Source organism: Macaca mulatta, chromosome 19 (assembly GCF_049350105.2).
Source record: "Macaca mulatta isolate MMU2019108-1 chromosome 19, T2T-MMU8v2.0, whole genome shotgun sequence".
Lineage (NCBI taxonomy): Eukaryota > Metazoa > Chordata > Mammalia > Primates > Cercopithecidae > Macaca > Macaca mulatta.
Window position 1 is genome coordinate 7,973,509 of NC_133424.1, and position 22,183 is coordinate 7,995,691.

The following is a 22,183-nucleotide window of genomic DNA, read 5'->3' on the forward strand; positions in this document are numbered from 1 at the left end:
TGGCTCATGCCTGTAATTCCAGCACTTTGGGAGGCCAAGGCGGGTGGATCACCTGAGGTCAGGAGTTCGAGACCAGCCTGGCCAACATGGTGAAACCGTGTCTCTACTAAAAATACAAAATTAGCCAGGCGTGGTGATGCACGCCTGTAATCCCAGCTACTCAAGAGGTTGAGGCACGAGAATTGCTTGAACCTGGGAGGCGGACATTGCAGTGAGCCGAGATTGCGCCACTGCACTTCAGCCTGGGCAACAGAGCAAGAGAGTGTTGGGGAGTAGCCTCAACACCACCCGTAAGGTACCCGAAGTCTGGCGGCGACAAAATATTGAGAAGAGACAAGAGTAAAAGTGGGGAGCCAGGGGGCCAGATGCGAGGTAGGAGGCTGCAAAAGGCTCAGAGCTCTGGTCTCCACACTATTTATTGAGTATAATCACTTAGATCTAAGAAGCAGATGTTCAAGGCAAAACAGTGAAAGGGAGGCAGTGCCTCATAGGCGTAATCTATAGCAATAGCGCTTTAAATGAACGCTTTGTGCTCAAACAGCATGTCTTTAACTTATCGGAAAGAGCTAGTGGGAGCGGCTTTGTCAGGAGCCTGCACGTCTGTCCACATTCCAGTGTTTCAAAGGAGTGTCTTTCTCTTTGAACATAGTGTTTACAGATAAGAGCGCGGGTCTCGCTCTGAGCATGGGAACGTGATGGCAACTAGGAGGCTTTCCTCCTCGCAGGCCTCTTGTGGCTTTCCACAACTTATTGTCCCATACTTTTATGGCCAGTTTATAGAGGCACCCTACAAGCCTTTTCCCAACATGCCCTTTTCCCAACAGAGACTCTGTCTAAATAAATAAATTAAATAAATAAATAAATAAATAAATAAATAAATAAATAATAAATAAATAAATAAAGACTTTTGCATTTCTGATGACCGGATGATTCCTGTGGCTCCCCACCCAGAAACAAAGTCAGCGCACAAGGACTGTTTATTTCTACGCGTCCTGGACCAATTAGCAGCACCTGTTCCCTGCCCCGCCCACCAAACTATCTTTAAAAAACCCTAGCCTCCAAATTTTCAGGTTTCCCATTTAACCGACTGTGCATGTTTTTTGTTTGTTTGTTTGTTTTTGTTTTTTGAGATGGAGTCTCGCTCTGTCTTCCAGGCTGGAGTGCAGTGGCACGATTCCGGCTCACTGCCAGCTCCGCCTCCCGGATTCACGTCATTCGCCTGCCTCAGCCTCCCGAGTAGCTGGGATTACAGGCGTCCGCCACTGCCCGGCTAATTTTTTGTGTTTTTAGTAGAGACGGGTTTTCACTGTGTTAGCCAGAATGGTCTTGATCTCCTGACCTCGTGATCCGCCCACCTCGGCCTCCCAAAGTGCTGGGATTACAGACGTGAGCCACTGTGCCCAGCCACTGTGCATGTTTTGAATTCTTTCTCTATTGCAATTCTCCTGCCTTGATAAATCAGCTCTATATTGATGAGCAAAATGAACTTCTCCAGTGCTTTCAGGTCCTTCTGCCTTCCTGGTCCTGTTGCTCCGGGCCTGCCACCATCCCCTGCGAGGGCTGCTCCATCGGCAACAGCTGCATGTTCTCTGCCCCCAATGAATGCTCATTGGTGATATTTGCATAGCAACACCCCGTCGGCCTGGCAGACACTCTCTCTGAACTGCGCTGAGAACTTCTGGCCCCTCACCTGTTTATCCTCACACCGGAATCCTGTTTTGGTGTTTGCTTTTTGGAGGACTTGCATGATAACACTGTTTTGCGAATGAGGAAACTGAGACGTGAAGGCACAGAGGGGTTAAGTAACTTACCTAAGGTTACACAGCTGGTAAGGGATTTAAATGGGATTTAAATGGGTACTCCAGAATGAGTACCCCTAACCATTGCGCTATGAGCAAAAGAGAGAATGAGAGAACCAAATCAAGATCCAAAAGAACATCCTTATCTTGATTTTGTAGTCTCCCTGGCCTCTTTTGTTGCCCAGGCTGGAGTGCAGTGGTGCCATCTCAGCTCACTGCAACCTCCGCCTCCTGGATTCAAGCGATTCTCCTGCCTCAGCCTCCTGAGTAGCTGGGGTTACAGGCACGCACCACCATGCCTGGCTAATTTTTGTATTTTTTAGTAGAGCCATGCCTGGCTGATTTTTGTATTTTTTAGTAGAGACGGTTTCACCATCTTGGCCAGGCTGGTCTCGAACTCCCGACCTCAGGTGATCTGCCTGCCGCCCTCCCAAAGTGCTGGGATTATAGGCATGAGCCACCGCGCCCGGCCTCCCTGGCCTGTTTGAATGAGGAGTTTCTAATACTTTCGTCGGTTTTTCCGATGGCTGGCACATCTAGAGTGCCTTTCTTTTTTATTTCAAAATATGCCCTGAAGATGGCAGTATTGCACCACCCTAAACCCACAAACCAAAATGGTTTCTCTTCCATTTAACTCAGGGTAAGAATTTGTGTTTTGTAGCCAGTGTGAAAGGAAAATAAATCTCCCTCCAAAATCACGAAGCCAAAGGGAAAAGTTAACTTGGGAACTGTGTGGGGCAAACGTGCCTTCCATACTATTCCTAAATAAGATAGCTACAAAGATTAAAAAAAAAAAAAAAAGCTACATACCCATACCCCCCTCACAATTTGCCCACGAGGAAATTCCTTGTGGACAAAGGACAGGCAGAACTCATGGTCATCCCTCTGTTCACATGAGACCAATGTGTATCTGATGACTTCCTCTCTCCTATTGTTTCCTTTTTTTTTTTTTTTTTTTTTTTGTGATTGAGTCTCACTCTGTCACCCAGGCTGGAGTGCAATGGCACGATCTCGGTTCACTGCAACCTCTGCATCCCAGGTTCAAGTGATTCTCCTGCCTCAGCCTCCCGAGTAGCTGGGATTACAGGCGTGCAACATCATGCCAGGCTAATTTTTGTGTTTTTATAGAGACGGGGTTTCACCATGTTGGCCAGGCTGGTCTCAAACTCCTGACCTCAAGTGATTTGCCCACCTCAGCTTCCCAAAGTGCTGGGATTACAGGAATGAGCCATCGCACCTGAACTCTCCTATTGTTTCACAAAGCCAGACTAAGGCCTAAGTGACTATTCCTGTAAATTGTGCATTCAGTGAAAGGCTAATGAGAAACTCAGAAGATGCTGGGTGCAGTGGCTCATGCCTGTAATCCAAGCACTTTTGGGAGGCTGAGGTAGGAGGAGCACCTGAGGTCAGGAGTTTGAGACCAGCCTGGGCAACATGATGAAACCCTGTCTGTACTAAAAATACAAAAAATTAGCTGGGCATGGTAGCGGGCACCTGTAATCCCAGCTACTCCAGAGGCTGAGGCAGGAGAATTGCTTGAACCTGGGAGGTGGAGGTTGCAGTGAGCGGAGATCATGCCACCGCACTCCTGCCTGGGCAACAAGAGTGAAACTCTGTCTCAAGAAAAAAAAAAAAGAAAAGAAAAGAAAGGCTGGGCGTGGTGGCTTACACCTGTAATCCCAGCACTTTGGGAGGCTGAGGTGGGCGAATCACCTGAGGTCAGGAGTTCAAGACCAGCCTGGCCAACCTGATGAAACCCCATCTCTACTAAAAATACAAAAAATTAGCTAGGCGTGGTGGTGGGCACCTGTAATCCCAGCTACTCGGGGGACCGAGGGAGGAGAATCTCTTGAACCTGGGAGGCGGAGGTTGCAGTGAGCCGAGATTGTGCCATTGCACTCCAGCCTGGGCGACAGAACAAGACTCTGTCTCAAAGAAAAAAAAAGAAAGAAAGAAAAAGAAAAATTCAAAAGAATGCAACCATTTACCTACGACTTGGAGGTCCCCCTCTCCACTTTGAGTTGTCCCACCTTTTTCGACGGAACCAATGTACATCTTATATATATATTGATAGATGGCTCATGTCTCCCTAAAATGTACAAAACTAAGCTGTGCCCTGACCATCTTGGGCACATGTCATGAGGACCTCCGGAGGCTGTGTCAGAGGCACGTCATTAACCTTGGCAAAATAAACTTTCTAAATTCACTGAGACCTATCTCGGATATTTGGGGTTCACACCGGCAGACACTGATTCTTCTTAGGGTACAAGATGGCTTACAAGAGAGGAGTTTCTTTCTCTTTCAACTACATGCCATCTAACCAGAGGTCCCAAACCCAGAGCTACAAAATGCCAAAGAAAATTCTCCCTTGTATACCCTGTGTATCGAGATGGTATACCAGAATATTCATGGAAACTTACAAAATAGCAACAAAACAAAAGCAAAACAATGGGAAAACTCTGTGTAGACGTCAATATGAGGGATGTGTCTTCCCATTGCTTCTGACAACAGGGGTTCCTAATAGACATGAGGCGCCTAAAAGGAAACTGGGATCCTAGTGCGATGTCAGCTCGCCTTGAAAACTGGTTACAGGCTATCGGATTTAAAGGGACGCAGTTACCTTCTGGGCCGGTTTGGTTGTTCACAACACACACAACACGGTAAAACTTAGAAACTGTAGCACATCTTGGTGCTAAACAGCATAATAATCTCCTTTTCAGTCCTCAGTGGATTCAAGCTCATTTCCAAATGATTTCCCTGATGTCCGTCTTCTGAAAACAATAATCACCAATTAGACAGGTGAATCAATTAGCATTTACTCCTTCCATGAAGAACAATGCATCGGTCTCCTAGAGAGCAACTGTACAATTTATTCACTTTGTTGTTGTTGTTGTTGTTTGTTCGTTTGTTTGTTTGAGATGGAGTCGTGGTCTGTTGCCCAGGCTGGAGTGCAGTGGTGCGATCTCAGCTCACTGCGGTCTCCGCCTCCCAGGTTCAAGCAATTCTCCTGCCTCAGGCCTCCCGAGTAGCTGGGATTACGGGTGTCTGCCACCACGCCAAGCAAATTTGTGTATTTTTAGTAGAGATGGGGTTTCACCATTTGGCCAGAATGGTCTCAAACCCCTGACCTCAGGTGATCCGCCCGCCTTGGCCTCCCAAAGTGCTGGGGTTACAGGTGTGACCCACCGATCCTGGCTGTAACCGGGCTCAATGACTTTAATCTCTTTTCCTTAATGACTCTCATTCCTCAATGGCGTTAACCTCTTTTCCAAATGATTGCCCTGATGGCTAACATATGTCTATCTTCTGAAAACAATAATCACCAATTAGACATGTGAGTCAATTAGCATTTAATCCTTCCATTAACAACATTACACTGGTCTTCTAGAACGCAATTTACAATTATTCACTTTGAAAAAGGGAAATCTCTTCGTCTCCACAGACAAGATAGCCACTGCCTTTGTGATCACGGATCACAGTGAGCAATGGAAGTTTCATAATCAATGGTCTTCACTTTCTTCTCTGGGATGTAAAGCAAATTTGACTCAGCTGGGAAGAAATCCATAAAAAAAAAAGATCAATATGAGACAAGGAGACTTGTCTGCAGTATGGCAGGCTAATTATCTTGAAAAACACTCCTACTACAGAACATTTAAAAAGGTGAATACACACCTGTAATCCCAGCACTTTGGGAGGCCAAGATGGGCTGATCACTTGAGATCAGGAGTTTGAGACCAGCCTGGCCAACATGGCAAAAACCCATCTCTACTAAAAATACACACACACAAAAATTAGCCAGGCATGGTGACACATGCCAGTAGTCCCAGCTACTCGGGAGACTGAGGCAGGAGAATCACTTGAACCCAGGAGGCAGAGGTTGCAATGAACTGAGATCATGCCACTGCACTCCAACCTGGGCAACAAGGGCGAGACTCCATCTTAAAAAAAAAAAAATGAATACAAGGCCGGGTGTGGTGACCCATCCCTGTAATCTCAGCACTTTGGGAGGCCGAGGCGGGCAGATCACCTGAGGTCGGGAGTTCGAGACCAGCCTGACCATCACAGAGAAATCCTGTCTCTATTGAAAATAAAAAATTAGGCCGGGCGCGGTGGCTCAAGCCTGTAATCCCAGCACTTTGGGAGGCCGAGGCGGGCGGATCACGAGGTCAGGAGATCGAGACCATCCTGGCGAACACAGTGAAACCCCGTCTCTACTAAAAAATACAAAAAAACTAGCCGGGCGAGGTGGCGGGCGCCTGTAGTCCCAGCTACTCGGGAGGCCGAGGCAGGAGAATGGCGTAAACCCGGGAGGCAGAGCTTGCAGTGAGCTGAGATCCGGCCACTGCACTCCAGCCTGGGCGACAGAGCAAGACTCCGTCTCAAAAAAAAAAAAAAAAAAAAAAAAAAGAAAATAAAAAATTAGCTGGGCGTGGTGGCGCATGCCTGTGATCCCAGCTACCTGGGAGGCTGAGGCAAGAGAATCGCTTGAACCCAGGAGGCAGAGGTTGCAGTGAGCTGAGATTGCACCATTGCACTCCAGCCTGGACAACAAGAGCGAAACTCTATCTCAAAAGCAAACAAACAAAAAAAACCCAAAAACCCTATTTCCAAATAAGGCCGCATTCTGAGGTCCTGGGGACCAAGAGTTCAATATATTTGGGGGTGCACAATTGAATTCATAGCATTGTTTAGGCACGGGGACCAACCTGTTGTACCCCACATCAACCGTCAAATGCGGCTGCTCTCTGGGGAGGGGAAATAACCTTGGACAAAATAACTCCCTTAAGCCTAGGAAAGTTCCGGAAGAGGGACTCAGTTGTCAAGTTTCCGGAAGACAACTTTCCTGGAAGTTGGAAGAGTGAGCACTTGGTTCTGAAGAGGTGATCTGGGTGGTGCACGACAACATCCACGACACTGGATGTGCCATGGCTCTTGCTGCGTCCACTACAACATCCACTAGAGCATCCACTACCTCCACTAAAGCGTCCACTACCTCCACTGCAACAACCACTGCCTCCACTAGAGCATCCACTACCTCCACTACAACAACCACTACCTCCACTACAACAACCACTGCCTCCACTAGAGCATCCACCACCTCCACTAGAGCATCCACTACCTCCACTACAACAACCACTACCTCCACTACAACAAGCACTACCTTCACTAGAGCATCCACTACCTCCACTACAACAACCACTACCTCCACTAGAGCATCCACTACCTCCGCTACAGCATCCACTACCTCCACTACAACAACCACGGCCTCCACTAGAGCATCCACCACCTCCACTAGAGCATCCACTACCTCCACTACAACAACCACTGCCTCCACTAGAGCATCCACTACCTCCACTACAACAACCACTGCCTCCACTAGAGCATCCACTACCTCCGCTACAGCATCCACTACCTCCGCTACAGCATCCACTACCTCCACTACAACAAGCACTACCTTCACTAGAGCATCCACTACCTCCACTACAACAACCACTACCTCCACTAGAGCATCCACCACCTCCACTAGAGCATCCACTACCTCCACTACAACAACCACTGCCTCCACTAGAGCATCCACTACCTCCGCTACAGCATCCACTACCTCCGCTACAGCATCCACTACCTCCACTACAACAAGCACTACCTTCACTAGAGCATCCACCACCTCCACTACAACAACCACTACCTCCACTAGAGCATCCACCACCTCCACTAGAGCATCCACTACCTCCACTACAACAACCACGGCCTCCACTAGAGCATCCACTACCTCCACTACAGCATCCACTACCTCCACTACAACAAGCACTACCTTCACTAGAGCATCCACTACCTCCACTACAACAACCACTACCTCCACTAGAGCGTCCACCACCTCCACTAGAGCATCCACTACCTCCACTACAACAACCACTACCTCCACTAGAGCGTCCACTACCTCCACTACAACATCCACTAGAGCATCCACTACCTCCACTAAAGCGTCCACTACCTCCACTACAACAACCACTACCTCCACTAGAGCATCCACTACCTCCACTACAACATCCACTAGAGCATCCACTACCTCCACTAAAGCGTCCACTACCTCCACTACAACAACCACTACCTCCACTAGAGCATCCACTACCTCCACTACAACATCCACTACCTCTGCTACAGCATCCACCAGAGCATCCACTACATCCACTACAACATCCACTACCTCTGCTACAGCATCCACTAGAGCATTCACTACCTTCACTAGAGAATCCACTACCTCCACTAGAACATCCACTACCTCCACTACAGCATCTACTACTTCCACCACAGCATCCACTATCTCCACTACAGCGTCTGCTACCTCCACTACAGCATCCACTACCTCCACTACAGCATCCACTACAGTGACTCCAACACAGTGGCCTCCCAGAACATCCACCCCAGCATCCAGTAAAGTGAATCCATTAGAGTTTCCACTATAGTGGCATCCTTTGGGTCTTGGATTATAACAAGGGCTTCTAGAGGTGCTTGGGGTGTAAGATTCTGGGGGAGTCACCTTGAGGGCACAATCTCATCCAGCAGAGTCAGCTTCATGAGGTTGGGGTTATGCTTTAGGAGATGGGTCAGCAGCCTCCAAGAAGTCTGGAGATCAACAGTCGAGAACATTAGACCATGGACTCATAGTCTAAACCACCCACCAGCTATGTCAGCCCTATTAAAAGTATTGCTTCCCTCTTTGTGCAGTACTTTGAAGATGTTTTCTCTCACTTTTGTACTATCCTGATGACCACTGTCTCATCTGTGGTCATGCAAAACACACACGGAGCAGAGCCAAGGCCAGAATTTGCATTTCCTGGCTACCAAGTCTGACTGTCTCAGCAACCCACATCCCCATTCTAACCCAGAGCCCAGCCAGAGTTCCTCCTCTGGTTGTGAGACTGTGATCTATGAAACCAAAGCCTTTGCCTTGCTTTCTCAGTCTGTCAGAGTCTTACGACTGGGTAGGAGCCTTGGATGAAAGGACAGACAGATAGATAAATTGATGGACTGGCAGGAAGAGGGATGGATGATGGATGGATGAATGGATGGATGGATAGGTGGATAGATAAATGGATGGATGGATGGATGGATAGGTGGGTGGATGAATGGACAGGTAGGTGGATAGATAGATGAATGGACGGACAAGATGGATATACAGACAAATGGGTGGGCGGATGGATAGAAAGAAAGGAAGGAAGGAAGGACAGATGGATGGGTGGATGAAGAGAAGGCAATAGACAAACATCTACGAAATTACAAATATGAATAGGTTAAAAAGGCCCCAAGAGAAGTACAGGTAGAAGCAGAATTATAGAAAAGGGGGAGGAGATCAGAGATATGAATGGGAGGAGGAAGGTGAAATGAGAGAGAAAGAAAAACAAAGCCCAAATTATAGCCTGACAGGAAGATTGGGTGGCAGAAACACACATGCAAAGAAAGAGAAAGAAGTGAGACCAAAATTGGAGACATAATTCAGAGAGAGTGACCAAGAAGGAGAGAAACTAAAGAACAGACACAAGGGAAGCAAAGCGAGAGAAGAAAAATAAGACAAGAGTGGGAGGAGGAGAGGGGGAAATAGAGAAAAAAATGGGAAGACAGAAAAGTCCTACATAGAAGGAAAGACAGAGGGAAAGATAGGGTAAGGAGATAGAGAAATAATGTAAAACAGAAATAAATACATCGGGCAAGGTGGCTCATGCCTGTAATCCCAGCACTTTGGGAGGCTGAGGCGGGCAGATCACCTGTGGTCAGAAGTTCAAGAGCAGCCTGGCCAACATGGTGAAACCCGTTCTCTATTAAAAATACAAAAAATTAGCTGGGCATGGTGGCAGGTGCCTGTAATCCCAGTTACTCAGGAGGCTGAGGCAGGAGAATCACTTGAACCCTGGAGGGGGAGGTTGCAATGAGCTGAGACTGTGCCATTGCACTCCAGCCTGGGCAACAAGAGTGAAACTCTGTCTCAAAAAAGAAAAAAGAAAAGAAAAAAGGAAAGAAAGAATAAAAGAAAGTGAGGGAGCCATTGTGGGTGCAGGAGGGGAGTAGATAGTGAGGACAGAGAGAGAAGGGGAAAAAAGAGTTAGAGAAGCACAAATGAAGAGAGGCAGAAATAGAACTGATCACAGAGAGAAGCACCCCGAAGGAGAAAGATGAAGAGAATAGGAGAAAAGAGCAGAAGGCAGATACAGAAGAAGAGGGAGAAGAGGATGAAGAGGACTTGAAAGAGATAAAACAGAGATAAAAGAGTGGAAAGCAGTAGAAAGTAGGACAGAAACAAGGAGGGAGCAGGGTGATGAAGAAACAAGCAAGCAAACAACAAAAAAAAATCAAAACACAAGGAGAAACAGTGAGATAAATACAAAGAGAGGAAGGGAATGAGAGGGAGAAGTGAAAAGGGGAAGCCAGGGTGGAGGCAGCAAAGAAGAGGCCCACACTGAACAAGATAGAGGAAAGAGAGAAGGGAAGAGGGAAAGAGAAGAAAGAGAAGCATTTCTTTCTTCTAGAAGGGTGGAAGAAGGAGGCAGAGATACAAGGGTAGTAGCCAGCACTGGAAATTATCCTGAGGCATCAGATAATGATAAAGATAATGATGGTAATGGTAAGAATGACCATGATGGCGATGATAGTGATGGTAATGAGGGTGATGGCAATGATGATGATGGTGATGAAGATGGTAAGGATGGTAATGATGATGATGGTGATGGTGATGAGGATGGTAATGATGATGGTGATGGAGATGGTTATGATGGTGATGATGATGATGGTATGGTGATGGTGATGATGGTGCTGATGATGATAGTGGTGATGATGGTGATGATGATAGTGATGGTGATTAGGATGGTGGTGATGATGATGATGGTGATGATGGCGATAATGATGATGGTATGGTGATGGTGATGATGATGGTGATGATGATGATAGTGATGATGATGGTGATGGTGATGATGGTAGTGATGATGGTGATCATGATAGTAGTGATGATGATGATGATGATGGTGGTGATGGTCGTGATGGTGATGATGATGGTGGTGGTGATGGAGATGGTGATGATATAATGATGATGAGGGTGATGGTGATGATGGTAATGGTGATGAGGATGGTGATGATACTGATGATGATGATATGGTGATGGTGATGAGGGTGATGGTGATGATGATAATGGTGATGAGGATGGTGATGATACTGATGATGATGATATGGTGATGGTGATGATGGTGATAGTGGTGATTATGTTAATGATGATGGTGATGATGACAGTGATAGAGATGGTGATGATGATATAATGATGAGGGTGATGGTGATGGTGATGAGGATGGTGACGATGGTGATGATAGTGATGATGATAATGACAGTATGGTGGTGATGGTGATGACGGTGATGATGATGGTGATGATGACAGTGGTGGATATGGTGGTGATGATATAATGATGAGGGTGATGGTGATCACGATTATGATGGTGATTATGATAATGATGCTGGTGATAATTATGACGATGCTGATGATGATAATGCTGGTGGAAGCAACAATTGACACATACTAAGTGTTTACTGTGTGCCAGGCAACCTCTTTTAACTGAGGTATAATTTACATACAATAAAAGGGATAGGTTTTAAGCGTACAGGTCAGTGAATTGATAAACGCATATACCTGTGTAATTGCTACCTCAGTCAAGGTACAGAACAAGGTACATCGCCCCAGAAAGTTCCCATGTACCCCTTTGCCACCAAGATCCCATTACCCCTCCATAGCTCCATAGGAAACCCATGTTCTGGTTTTGTCACCATCAATTACTTTAGCCATGCCCTGTGTAAGTGCTTTACACACAGCACAAATTTATTTTATGTCCCACAACAGCCCGAAGAAACAGGGACCACTTTCATCCCCATACCTAGGGAGATTCATACAACTAATCATAGGAGAGCCATGGCTCAAAATGAGGCAGACGGCTTCTGGGAGCTCACTTGAACCACTAAGACAAATATAATATTTTGGGGGTCAAGTGAAGTAACCTTTCCCTGTCACCCTCTTAGAGTCTCTGACTGGGACTGACATAAGACAGATTAACAAGATAAAACATACACATTTTATTTAGTTGAGGATTTTTGTTTATTTTTAGAGACAGTGTCTCACTCCGTCGCCCAGGCTGGAGTACAGTGGCACAATCATAGCTCACTGCAGCCTGCAATTCCTGGGCTCAAGGAGTCCTCCCACTTCAGTCTCCTGAGTAGCTGGGACTACAGGTGTGCACTACTGTGCCTGGCTAATTTTTTTAAAATTTTTTTAGAGATAGGATCTCTCTATGTTGCCCAGGCTGGTCTTGAACTCCTGGCCTCAAGTGATCCTCCTGCCCTGGCCTCCTAAAGTGGAGGAATTACAGACCTGAGTCACCATGCCTGGTCTTCATTTAGCAATTTTTACATGTGCATGGGAGCCTTTGTAAGAAAAATGAAGACCTAAATTAGCAGCTGGAGCCGAATGCTTATGTACTAGGTTGGACAAAATGTAGTATGGTAGTTTCATCTCCTGCTTTCAAGAAGAAAAAGGAAAGCCAGAGTGTCCTTCTTGCATTTGCTATTTTTCAAGCATGTTTAACTCAAAATAATGAAAATGTGTCAAAGTGGCATACTTTGTTGTTGTGAAGTGTTTTCGTTGTGCTTTTTTTACTTTTTATTTTTATTTATTTATTTATTTATTTATTTTGAGACAGAGTCTCGCTCTGTCACCCAGGCTGGAGGGCAGTAGCACAACCTCCGCCTCCCAGGCTCAAGTGATTCTCCCGCCTCCTCCTGGGTTCGAGCGATTCTCCTGCCTCAGCCTCCCAAGTATCTGGGATTACAGGCGTGCACCACCACACTCAGTTAATTTTTGTATTTTTAGTTAGAGACAGGGTTTCACCCCATTGGCCTGGCTGGTTCTGAACTCGTGACCTCAGGTGATCCGCCTGCCTTGGTCTCCCGAAGTGCTGGGATTACAGGTGTGAGCCACCGTGCCTGGCCAAAAGTGGCATACTTTGGAGTGGCCCATTTTGATCCCCTACACAGCCAAAGGCAGAATGTGTTCTTGTCCCGAGTCAGCTCAGTCCACCAGGGGGAAGGGGAAGTTGTTAAAATGCAAGTTCCCAGGCAGCGCCGGTCCCCTGGGCCCACTTTTTCTTTCTCTATACTTTGTCTTTGTGTATCATTTCTTTTCTCAAGTCCCTCGTTCCACCTAACGAGAAACGCCCACAGGTGTGGAGGGGCAGGCCACCCCTTCACCAGGCCCTGCCCCATAGATACTCACTGAGGAGGCCTGGGTGTGGCTTAGACAGACGCGCCTTTGTTTTTAATAAGTGGGATTCTGTTAAGCACCCAAGGCCCAGGAGGCAGCTCCGGGAACCCAGTGCAGACACTCCCCACTCCAGGCCATGTCCCCAGCAACTCTTCCAAATGGTGCTGTGATCACTCAGCCGGGGATTTCGAGGAATTCAAGTGGCTCCTCTGTGCAGAGACCACACGGCCATCCACCCTCCCTGAGACTGATGCCTTCCTTGATGAGCTTTCCTTGGGAGAAAAGCATTTTCAATTTTCCAAGAGACTTATATTGAATTTCACAAACCCAAGGAAGCCGACTTTATACTGCCACCACAGCCAATAAGCAGTAGCATCAATTTCTTGGAGAACAGGGAACTTGGAGGGACTTGGGGATATAGGAACGTCCATCCTGGAGGGAGCATGAAAAATCAATGTTACCTCATTTAATCTTCGCCATGGTCATATCAAGTAAGGTCTATCATCAATAATAAGAGGGTGGGGCCTCTGTGGGCCATGATCAGCCTGCTAGCTGGATGGCAGAGAACTGGGAGCAGAAAGGAGGAGGGGCGAGAGCTCGAACGAACGTCGGGATTCCAGAGCCCAGGGTTAGGACCACCGCCCTTTGTAAAACCAGACAGATTAACAAGAGAAAACATACACATTTTATTTAGTTGAGGTTTTTTGTTTATTTTTAGAGACAGTGTCTCACTCTGTTGCCCAGGCTGGAGTACAGTAGTATAATCATAACTCACTGCAGCCTGCAGCTCCTGGGCTCAAGGAGTCCTCCCTCTTCAGCCTCCTGAGTAGCTGGAACTACAGGTGTGCGCCACCGTGCCTGGCTAATTTAGCAGTTAGTTGCTTGGTGTCTCTTCAGGCTAATTCAACAACCCCATACTGCAGAACCCTGGGCCAGAGTTTGGAGGAATGTGAAGACTTCAGAGGCGACTTTCATGCAGCCTCTGGAAAGCTCCCAGGATAATGGGGAAACCCATATTCAATAACCTCAACTTTCGATGGCCCAGCTCAGAACACCGCCAGCTGGAGGTAGGTGGTCTGAAGAAATCTAGAGACCACCTGGAGGGGGTGGGGGATTGAGTTCCATTGCCTTTGGGAGGGAGAGATTCCACAGCCCACATACTTTGCACTTTAGCTAAGGTCAACCCCTCCACCTGTGCCATCGATCTCATTGTCACTTGTTTGCTTAAGGACATAGATCTAGTAATCCCCTGCCTTCATCTCTTTTCCCTCTGATGACTAGATTATCCCCGTCATCATCCATACTGCTATTTCTCCCATCTAAAACACAAGGAAAAAATAATAATAATAGGAGGGTAAAGTGAGAACTTTACCTTTATATTATTACTGGTAGTAGCAGTATTTATTTTATTTTTTTATTTTTGAGACAGAGTCTCGCTCTGTCGCCAGGCTGGAGTGCAGTGACGTGATCTCAGCTCACTGCAACCTCTGCCTCCTCCCAGGTTCTAGTGATACTCCTGCCTCAGCCTCCCGAGTAGCTGGGACTACAGGTACACGCCACCACACCCAGCTAATTTTTGTGTTTTTAGTAGAGACGGGGTTTCACCATGTTGGCCAGGATGGTCTCGATCTCCTAATCTTGTGATCGGCCTGCCTCGGCCTCCCAAAGTGCTGAAATTATAGGCGTGAGCCACCGCACCTGATCCCCCTTTACATTATTAAAAATAATAATATTAATGATAGGAGGGTAAAGGAGTGGAAGATTTTGCAGGATTGGACTTTAGTTGGTTCACATCACTTTTTATCTGCATCCTTGGACAGTCTTCTTCAAAGCTGACTCTGGGTTTGGCCATGGGACTTACTTTGGGCAACGGGACAGTAGCAAATACCACATGAGCAGAAGTTTGGAAAACATTTGCATTTGGGGGCTTTTTGTTTCTTCCGACTGGGTGTCCTTGCAACCACCACCATACGAACAAGCCTCAGCCTCCTGGAAGATAAGCAATCCTGGCTCTCCCAGCAGAGGCCTCAGCACAGGAGCGAGGCTGTTCCTGGAAGAACCACCCAACCAACACATAGAACTGTAAGAAATAGGCCAGGCACTGTGGCTTATGCCTGTAATCCCAGCACTCTGGAAGGCCGAGGCGGGCAGATCACTTGAGATCAGGAGTTTGAGACCCGCCTGGGCAACATGGCGAAAACCCATCTCTACTAAAAATACAAAAATAGTAATAATAATGATAATAATAATTATGCTGGATGTGGTGGCTCACACCTGTAATCCCAGCACTTTGGGAGGCCGAGGTGGACAGATCACCTGAGGCCAGGCTGGCTTGAGACCAGCCTGGCCAATGTGGTGAAACCCCGTCTCTACTAAAAATACAAAATTAGCTGGGCATGGTGTGCATGCCTGTAATCCCAGCTATTCGGGAGGCTGAGGCAGGAGAATTGCTTGAACCCAAGAGACAGAGTTGCAGTGAGCCGAGATCGCACCACTGTCCTCCAGCCTGGGTGACAGAGCGAGACTCTATCTCAAAACACAAACAAACACACATTAAAAAAAAAAAAAGAAAGAAAAAGAAAGAAGAAAAGAAATAAATGGTTGCTGTTTTAAGCCAGTAAGTTCTGGGGCTGTAGCAAAAATTAACACGTGAAGTGACGTGACTCATTTGAAAGCACTCAAGGAACAGAAGGTGAGGAGTCTGTCTCCTAACCCACTACACTCTGTACTGTGCACGATAGCTCAAGACTGTTTTGGGAGGCTGAGACGGGCGGATCACGAGGTCAGGAGATCGAGACCATCCTGGCTAACACGGTGAAACCCCGTCTCTACTACAAAATACAAAAAAACTAGCCGGGCGAAGTGGCGGGCGCCTGTAGTCCCAGCTACTCGGGAGGCTGAGGCAGGAGAATGGCGTAAACCTGGGAGACAGAGCTTGCAGTGAGCTGAGATCCGGCCACTGCACTCCAGCCTGGGTGACAGAGCGAGACTCCGTCTCAAAAAATAAAAAAATAAAAATAAAAAAATAAAAAAATAAAAGGCTTTCAATCCCATGGTCGAACCCATGGTCACTCACCTGTCCACCCAACCTGGGAACAGGTCTCCACTCCTGGGATGACATTGACAGTATTTAACGTGTGAGTTTCCCACATGTCAGAATAGAGCAAGATCTTGAAGGTTCATTGGTATTCTCGGAGTGAACCCTTGAGTGGTTGCACCATGGGGAGGTCTGGGAGCCCTTGGGGAAGCGCTTACTTACCAAATAGTATGGAAATAGTGCAATATTTAAACCGCCAGTTTGGTCATACCGGTATGTCCCTGCGAGTCATCAACTCCGCTGGTAGCAATTATTTAACCTCTTTTCATGTGTGGAAGAATCTAGGTGTTTTTCTCCTCTAAAAAAAAGGTACCCACAAATTCCAAGAGGTTTTCCTTCACACAACCGAACTCATAGACACATCCTCCCACCACACGACAGGTCCTTACTGGGACACCACACAAAAACAAGCGTATTCTCAGATAATTTAATCAGAATTTTAATATAAACAGGTCATTATCCCATATTTTACATGCAGAACGATTTCAATATTCCAAAAAAAAAAAAAAAGGCATCTTCTGTACATGGTGCTACTTGGCTCTTGTAGGAAAACATTGAAAAAATAATAATGGAGCTGTTGGTGGGTTTTGTGTTTCTGAGTTGTTTTCTGCAAAAGCTGCAGCACATTTGATCCTGCGTTGCCCACACGCAGGGCTGAGGCCACCCAGGCACACAAAGGGACGAGGAGCAGCAACTTTGAGGCAAAGTGTAAAGACTAAACAAGCTGTTCCTGAATATGTGCATGGATGCACACTTATTTTGAGGCTCTTCCTTCCTTCTCCAATGGGACCAAGAGCCCCAGATCTGGTTTTTAACAAGGATTTTCAGTGGCCCACACCCAGATAGAAATTTGGCTGGTGGCTGGTTCTGGACACTGACTGGGATCAGAAGGTAACAGCAAGCTCAAAAAGCCGTTGTGTCCCCTTCCCCCAACCCGATTTCTTGAGGACCCTTAAGGAAATAGTCACCTTCTGTTGCAGCCCCCTGAAAGTCCACCATGTTCTTTTGTATGTTCTAGGGGGGAAAAAAAAGTGCTGACCTGTTCTTTTCATTTCCAACCTCACCTCTCATATAAGTTAATATTCTGAAGAACATGCTAGAAGATTTTCTGAAGTGACACCCCTCTATGTGTACCACGAATATAAAATCGGCATTCCCTGTTCCCCATCCTCAACAAAACCATCGTTTCTGAAGAGCCTAAGGTGTCGAGGACTCACCAGGTGGCATGCAAAGGACATTTAACCCTAAACTTCCACCCACTGTGAAGTAGAGAAATGATTACTGCTGGGACTACAGCACATCCATTTACCAGGATGGCCAGCGCAAGTCATACCCCTGATGATGCTCCTGCTTGTCCACAAGTGTTACAGGGGACTACAAATAAACACTTCCCAACCCAATAAACACATTTCTTGGTGGACTACCTGCCCTGGTAGGATACAGTGAAAGATCTGTCCATCAATTGGTAACATAGTCCCCAGGGTCGCAGGATGACCTGTGCAGACCCTTATGTCAGTTCCCACAGCTTCTCTCCATCGTCCTCAGCCTATATCCAGACAAGCAGCAGTGCTCCTCCTTCTCACTACTTCCAATGACGGAACAGCACCTAGGACAGCTCCCGAAACCTGAACATTTTCTGATGCGTATTTGACATCACCAATGCAGAGAGAAAGTGACGTGCTTAGTATTCTCCTCCTGGAAGAAGAAACTCCTGTGTGGCTTTCACTACGTTAATGAAAAGGGTTTTAATCATAGTGAGACATCTTTAAAAACAAGCAACAAAAAGTGTTACCCTAAGCTGGTTTTGTTGCTTTTTGTTGTTGTTGTTGTTGTTGTAATTTAACACTACAAACTCCCAGGACAACCATGTCTTTCTAGGACCAAAGTTTTATTGTTACAAAGTCAGCATTTCCTAATGTCAAAAGAGGCTTGCAACCCAAGAGCTGTTTGCTCTTTTCACTGTGGCAGTAGAGTCAAATAAATGAAACTGGTGAACCCCATTAGCAAGGGGCAGGCCCAGCACCCTACCTTTCTCCAGGGCGGGTGGAGAAAGGCGAGTCTGCAAGGGCAGTGCCTAAAAGTACAAGAGCAGCAAGATTTGGGCCCCACTGGCCCTGCCTAGACTCTTGCATGGGTTATCAAAGCTGCACAAGGTTCAACAATATCAGCTTGAGGTCAATCAAACCCCAACACAGAGGTCCAAGGTGTTGTCGGAAAAAAAAAAAAAGTGTTCAGCACATTAATGGGTTTTAGATTGGAATTTCCCGCACATGCTCCCATCCCACTTGGAGAATTTTCAAAGACATTGCGTTAGGTGTTTGTGTGTGAGGTGTATCACCAGCCTGAAAGGAGTGGGAATAAACCATCAGGGAGCCCAGGGCACCTTTGTGCTCACTTCAGGGAAATTCCATGGAACAGGTGGGAATGCTTGTTCTGAATCAAAGCCCGTCTTTGCCCCAGCAGCCATCTCTCACCAAAGGAAGGTACACCTTGCGGGCGTACCTCATATATCAGATACATCATGATGGCCTGGAACTTAGTTTATGCTTGGGGAACATAGTGACAATAGATGGAGGATTTTTTTTTTAAAGGAAGATTAAATTCAGAGAAGAATATTACCAGCCAAGGAAGAAAAGGATCTATGCTCACATAAAAGCCATACCTTCTCCATCCCAACTCCCTCCCTCAAAATTCTTGCTGGTCCCTGGCATTCGAATCAGCTGATACACATGTTCCCTGATTCAGACCGGTTCCAGGTAGAATTCTGAAATCTCAAAGATGTCTGTGATTGAATCACATCTTAACAATACACTGAGGTAGACTGTGCTGAAAAACAAAAATCACTATCCCCCATTCACCTGTTTATTTTTCTTTGATAAAAATTTACATGCGCTCCGTTTTTTATGAGAGTGATTTTCAGAGTGATTTTATATATTAAAATAAATACTTTTTCCCCTAATATAAGAAAAACCTTTCTGAATTAGAAAAATGTGAAAATTGCAGCTAGTGTAGTATACAACCACTACAAATTTACTAGGAAGAGAACAAAATACCTAGATCTACGTGTTTTTTTTTTTTAAATTTACGTACAGACCCTCATATTTACAAAATAAATTTGGCAAAAATAATTTCTGTACTCTTGCTTCTTGTACCCAATCACTGAGGCGTCTCAGCAATATTTTTACATGCTGTAATTTCTCGAATCATATAAATAAGATAGCAATAGACAATTGGGATTCGTGTCTACCTGTGTTCTTAATCAAGAATTGAGAGGGCTTGGAGGTTGCCATTATGACTCGATCCCATTCTTAAGCCCACAACTCTTAAGAGAAGAAAAGGAAGCAGTCAAAAAGTTGTAAGAAAATGCACTCAGGAATAACGCATGGGTGATGATTTTTTGATGAACCAAAGTGATGAGTTCACTGTGTTCTTTGAGCAGCTGTGGTGGTTCTTTTCACAAAGAGAAGAAACGGTGGATTCACGCCCATTCGGAAGTTCTTGGTGGTGCGAAAGGTCTTTTTCACGGTTTCTCCTCCAGACTCTACTCTCTTAGGGACTGCAACATCGTAAGTGTCTGCGCATTCTGCTCAGGCACCACACCTGGCCCAGATGAGGTCTCTGGGCTCAGAGCAGCTTCCGGGAGTTTAGTACTGAGGACCGTCGGATGCTCTCAGGGTGGAGGGGAGCAAGATGTACTCTCAGTGCACCTCTCTCTTATATTGCTTAGATATTCCCAAAATCCATCCAGGTTGTTGCTCTTTGGGATCTGATGTTCTTGTGTTTGCACAATAACGGTAGGATGTTCACACCCAGGAGAGGAAACGCCACGAGAGGTACACACAGAGAACCAGAGGATGAACACGGGTGTTCTTGAAGGCAGGCTCAGAGCTAGGTAGCTACCAGCTTATCCGAACAGGAACCTTCCAGCAGACCCGGTGCCTGAACGAGACCATCCACAAAACCTAGTCTCCCACACACTCCACGTGGCCTCACAGCGTCCAAAAGTGTTAGCAGCGAACGTGGCTTCATTCCCAGAAATGGATGCCTTTAAGACCAAACAAAGAGGCCACTTGTGCCTCACTCCCTCCCCTTCCCGGCCCCACAACAGGCACACCAACTCATGTCTCCACTCCCCGCCAACCCCGGGGAATAGTCAATAACTTATGAGGCTAATACCAGAGACTTTAAAAATTAAATACGTTACAAATATATTCTCAAAACTCTGTCATCTCAGTTCTTCCTTTTTTTTTTTTTTCCTTTTTCTATTTTGTTTTTCCTTTCTTTCTTTCTTTTTTAATGTCCTAGCTTGGTTTGGTCTTGAAAAGATTCATAATCACTCCAAATGAAATGTTCCTCCCTTGGCTCCCAAAAAGCATCTTTCCACCAACGTGAAAGGAGGTTAGAAACCTGAGGCTAGACTTCTGACACAAGAAGAGTCTGTCGAGAGCACAGTCTCCCAGTCGATAAGAAGGAAGGAGAGAGGGGGACATGAGCTCGCACCCTTGAGAAGAACCTTCATGAGCCAATTCCCAAAGCATCAACTCCGCAAGGATACTTTGCACACACATCAGCCGTGTCGAATGGACACACACACGCATACACACGTGAGCACACGCCGGGACCACAGATCCTTATCCAAAGTATGAAAGCAGCAGCTATTGGTCAATTTGAGGAACTGATCTTGTAAAGAAAAAAAAAAAAAAAAAAGAAATCCTTCAGCCTGGATGAGGAAAAAAAAAAAAAAAAAGCCTTCTTGAAGCCCAACCTGTAAAGCTTGAAATTCTCCTGGAACAGGGCTGGGTATTTTTGTTTTGTTTTTTTCTTTCAAACTTTTGTTCCACAGACAAGAAGTTTTATCTTTTATACTGCAGCTCAGACACCAGCAAAAAACAAAAACAAAAACAAAAAGAATTTGTAAAAACAAGTGCTGTCTTTCCATCTGCTGGGGGGACGGGGAGAAAAACAAAAAAACACAAAATCCTGGTTTGAAACCGTCGTTGCTCCAAAAGGGCAGCAGTTAAATCCTCTGCGGGACTAGTTAAATTGGCAACCAAACGAGTCCATCTTAAGATGAACAGAAATGTATAGGAACGATCTCTGAACTCCATTGGACATGGTAGAGTCGTGAGAATCCTGAGTTTTCCAGAGGCTTTCAAACCAGAGGAAAGTGACAATGGGAACCCCTGCCCGTCCCCGCCGCGGTAGGCGCTGTTAGGAAGGATTGGACCGAGGCAAGGTCAGAATCCGCCCGTTTTTCTTGCCTCCGTTCATGTGGGTATAAGGGATGTGTTCCTCGTAGCTCCGCTTGAAACCCAGCGAGGACCCTCCATCCCGGCCCCCCGCCTCCTCCCTCTGACAGTGCGAGGAACGGTCCAGGGGCACGTTCTCCATGTCCTCAAACTCCATCTCCAGCTCCTCATTCTCGGGAGCCTTGTTCTCCTCGCTGTGAAAGAACGACACCTCCGGAAAGCTGGGGTGCAGGTCGTCCTTGAGCAGGTTGACGATCTCCAGGAAGGTTGGCCTCATCTTGGGGTTGAATTGCCAGCACATGCGCATGAGGTCAGTGCTGCGGGGCAGAAGGACACGTCCTGGGTGAGTCTAGGGGCCCAGTCAAGCATCCTCCCAACCCCGCCCTCGTCCCTGCAGCCAACACCCACGGACCACATGTGTTCACATCAGATGCTGGCTGTGTGTGTGGACAATTGTCAAGGCAGAAATAGCTATGCTGGAGGTTCTGAGAGATGGCGTTCTCTTTTTGCTTTTCTTCTTTTTTTTTGGACACAGGGTCTCATTCTATTACCCAGGCTGGAGTGCAGTGGCATGATCATAGCTCACTGCAGCCTCTGCCTCCTAGGCTCACGCAATCCTCTCATCTGGCCTCCCAAGTAGCTGGGACCACAAGTGTGCACCACCATGCCTAGCTAATTTTTCTATGTTTTGCAGAGACAGGGTTTTGCTATGTTGCCCAGGCTGGTCTCAAACTCTAGGCTCAAGTGATCC

The 22,183-nt window shown here is 46.5% G+C and overlaps 1 protein-coding gene across 4 annotated transcripts in view; it reads right to left on the reverse strand.

The window, feature by feature from the left end:
• Positions 1 to 16,606: 16,606 nt before the first annotated feature.
• Positions 16,607 to 22,183, reverse strand: part of INSR (insulin receptor) — a 192,810-nt gene continuing 187,233 nt past the window's right edge. For all 4 annotated transcript variants that reach the window (XM_077979745.1, XM_077979744.1, XM_077979743.1 and 1 more), the window contains one exon: positions 16,607 to 21,749. In XM_077979745.1, coding sequence (XP_077835871.1) covers positions 21,395 to 21,749 — 355 coding nt within the window. In that variant the 3' untranslated portion in view covers positions 16,607 to 21,394. The remainder of the gene's footprint in view (positions 21,750 to 22,183) is intronic.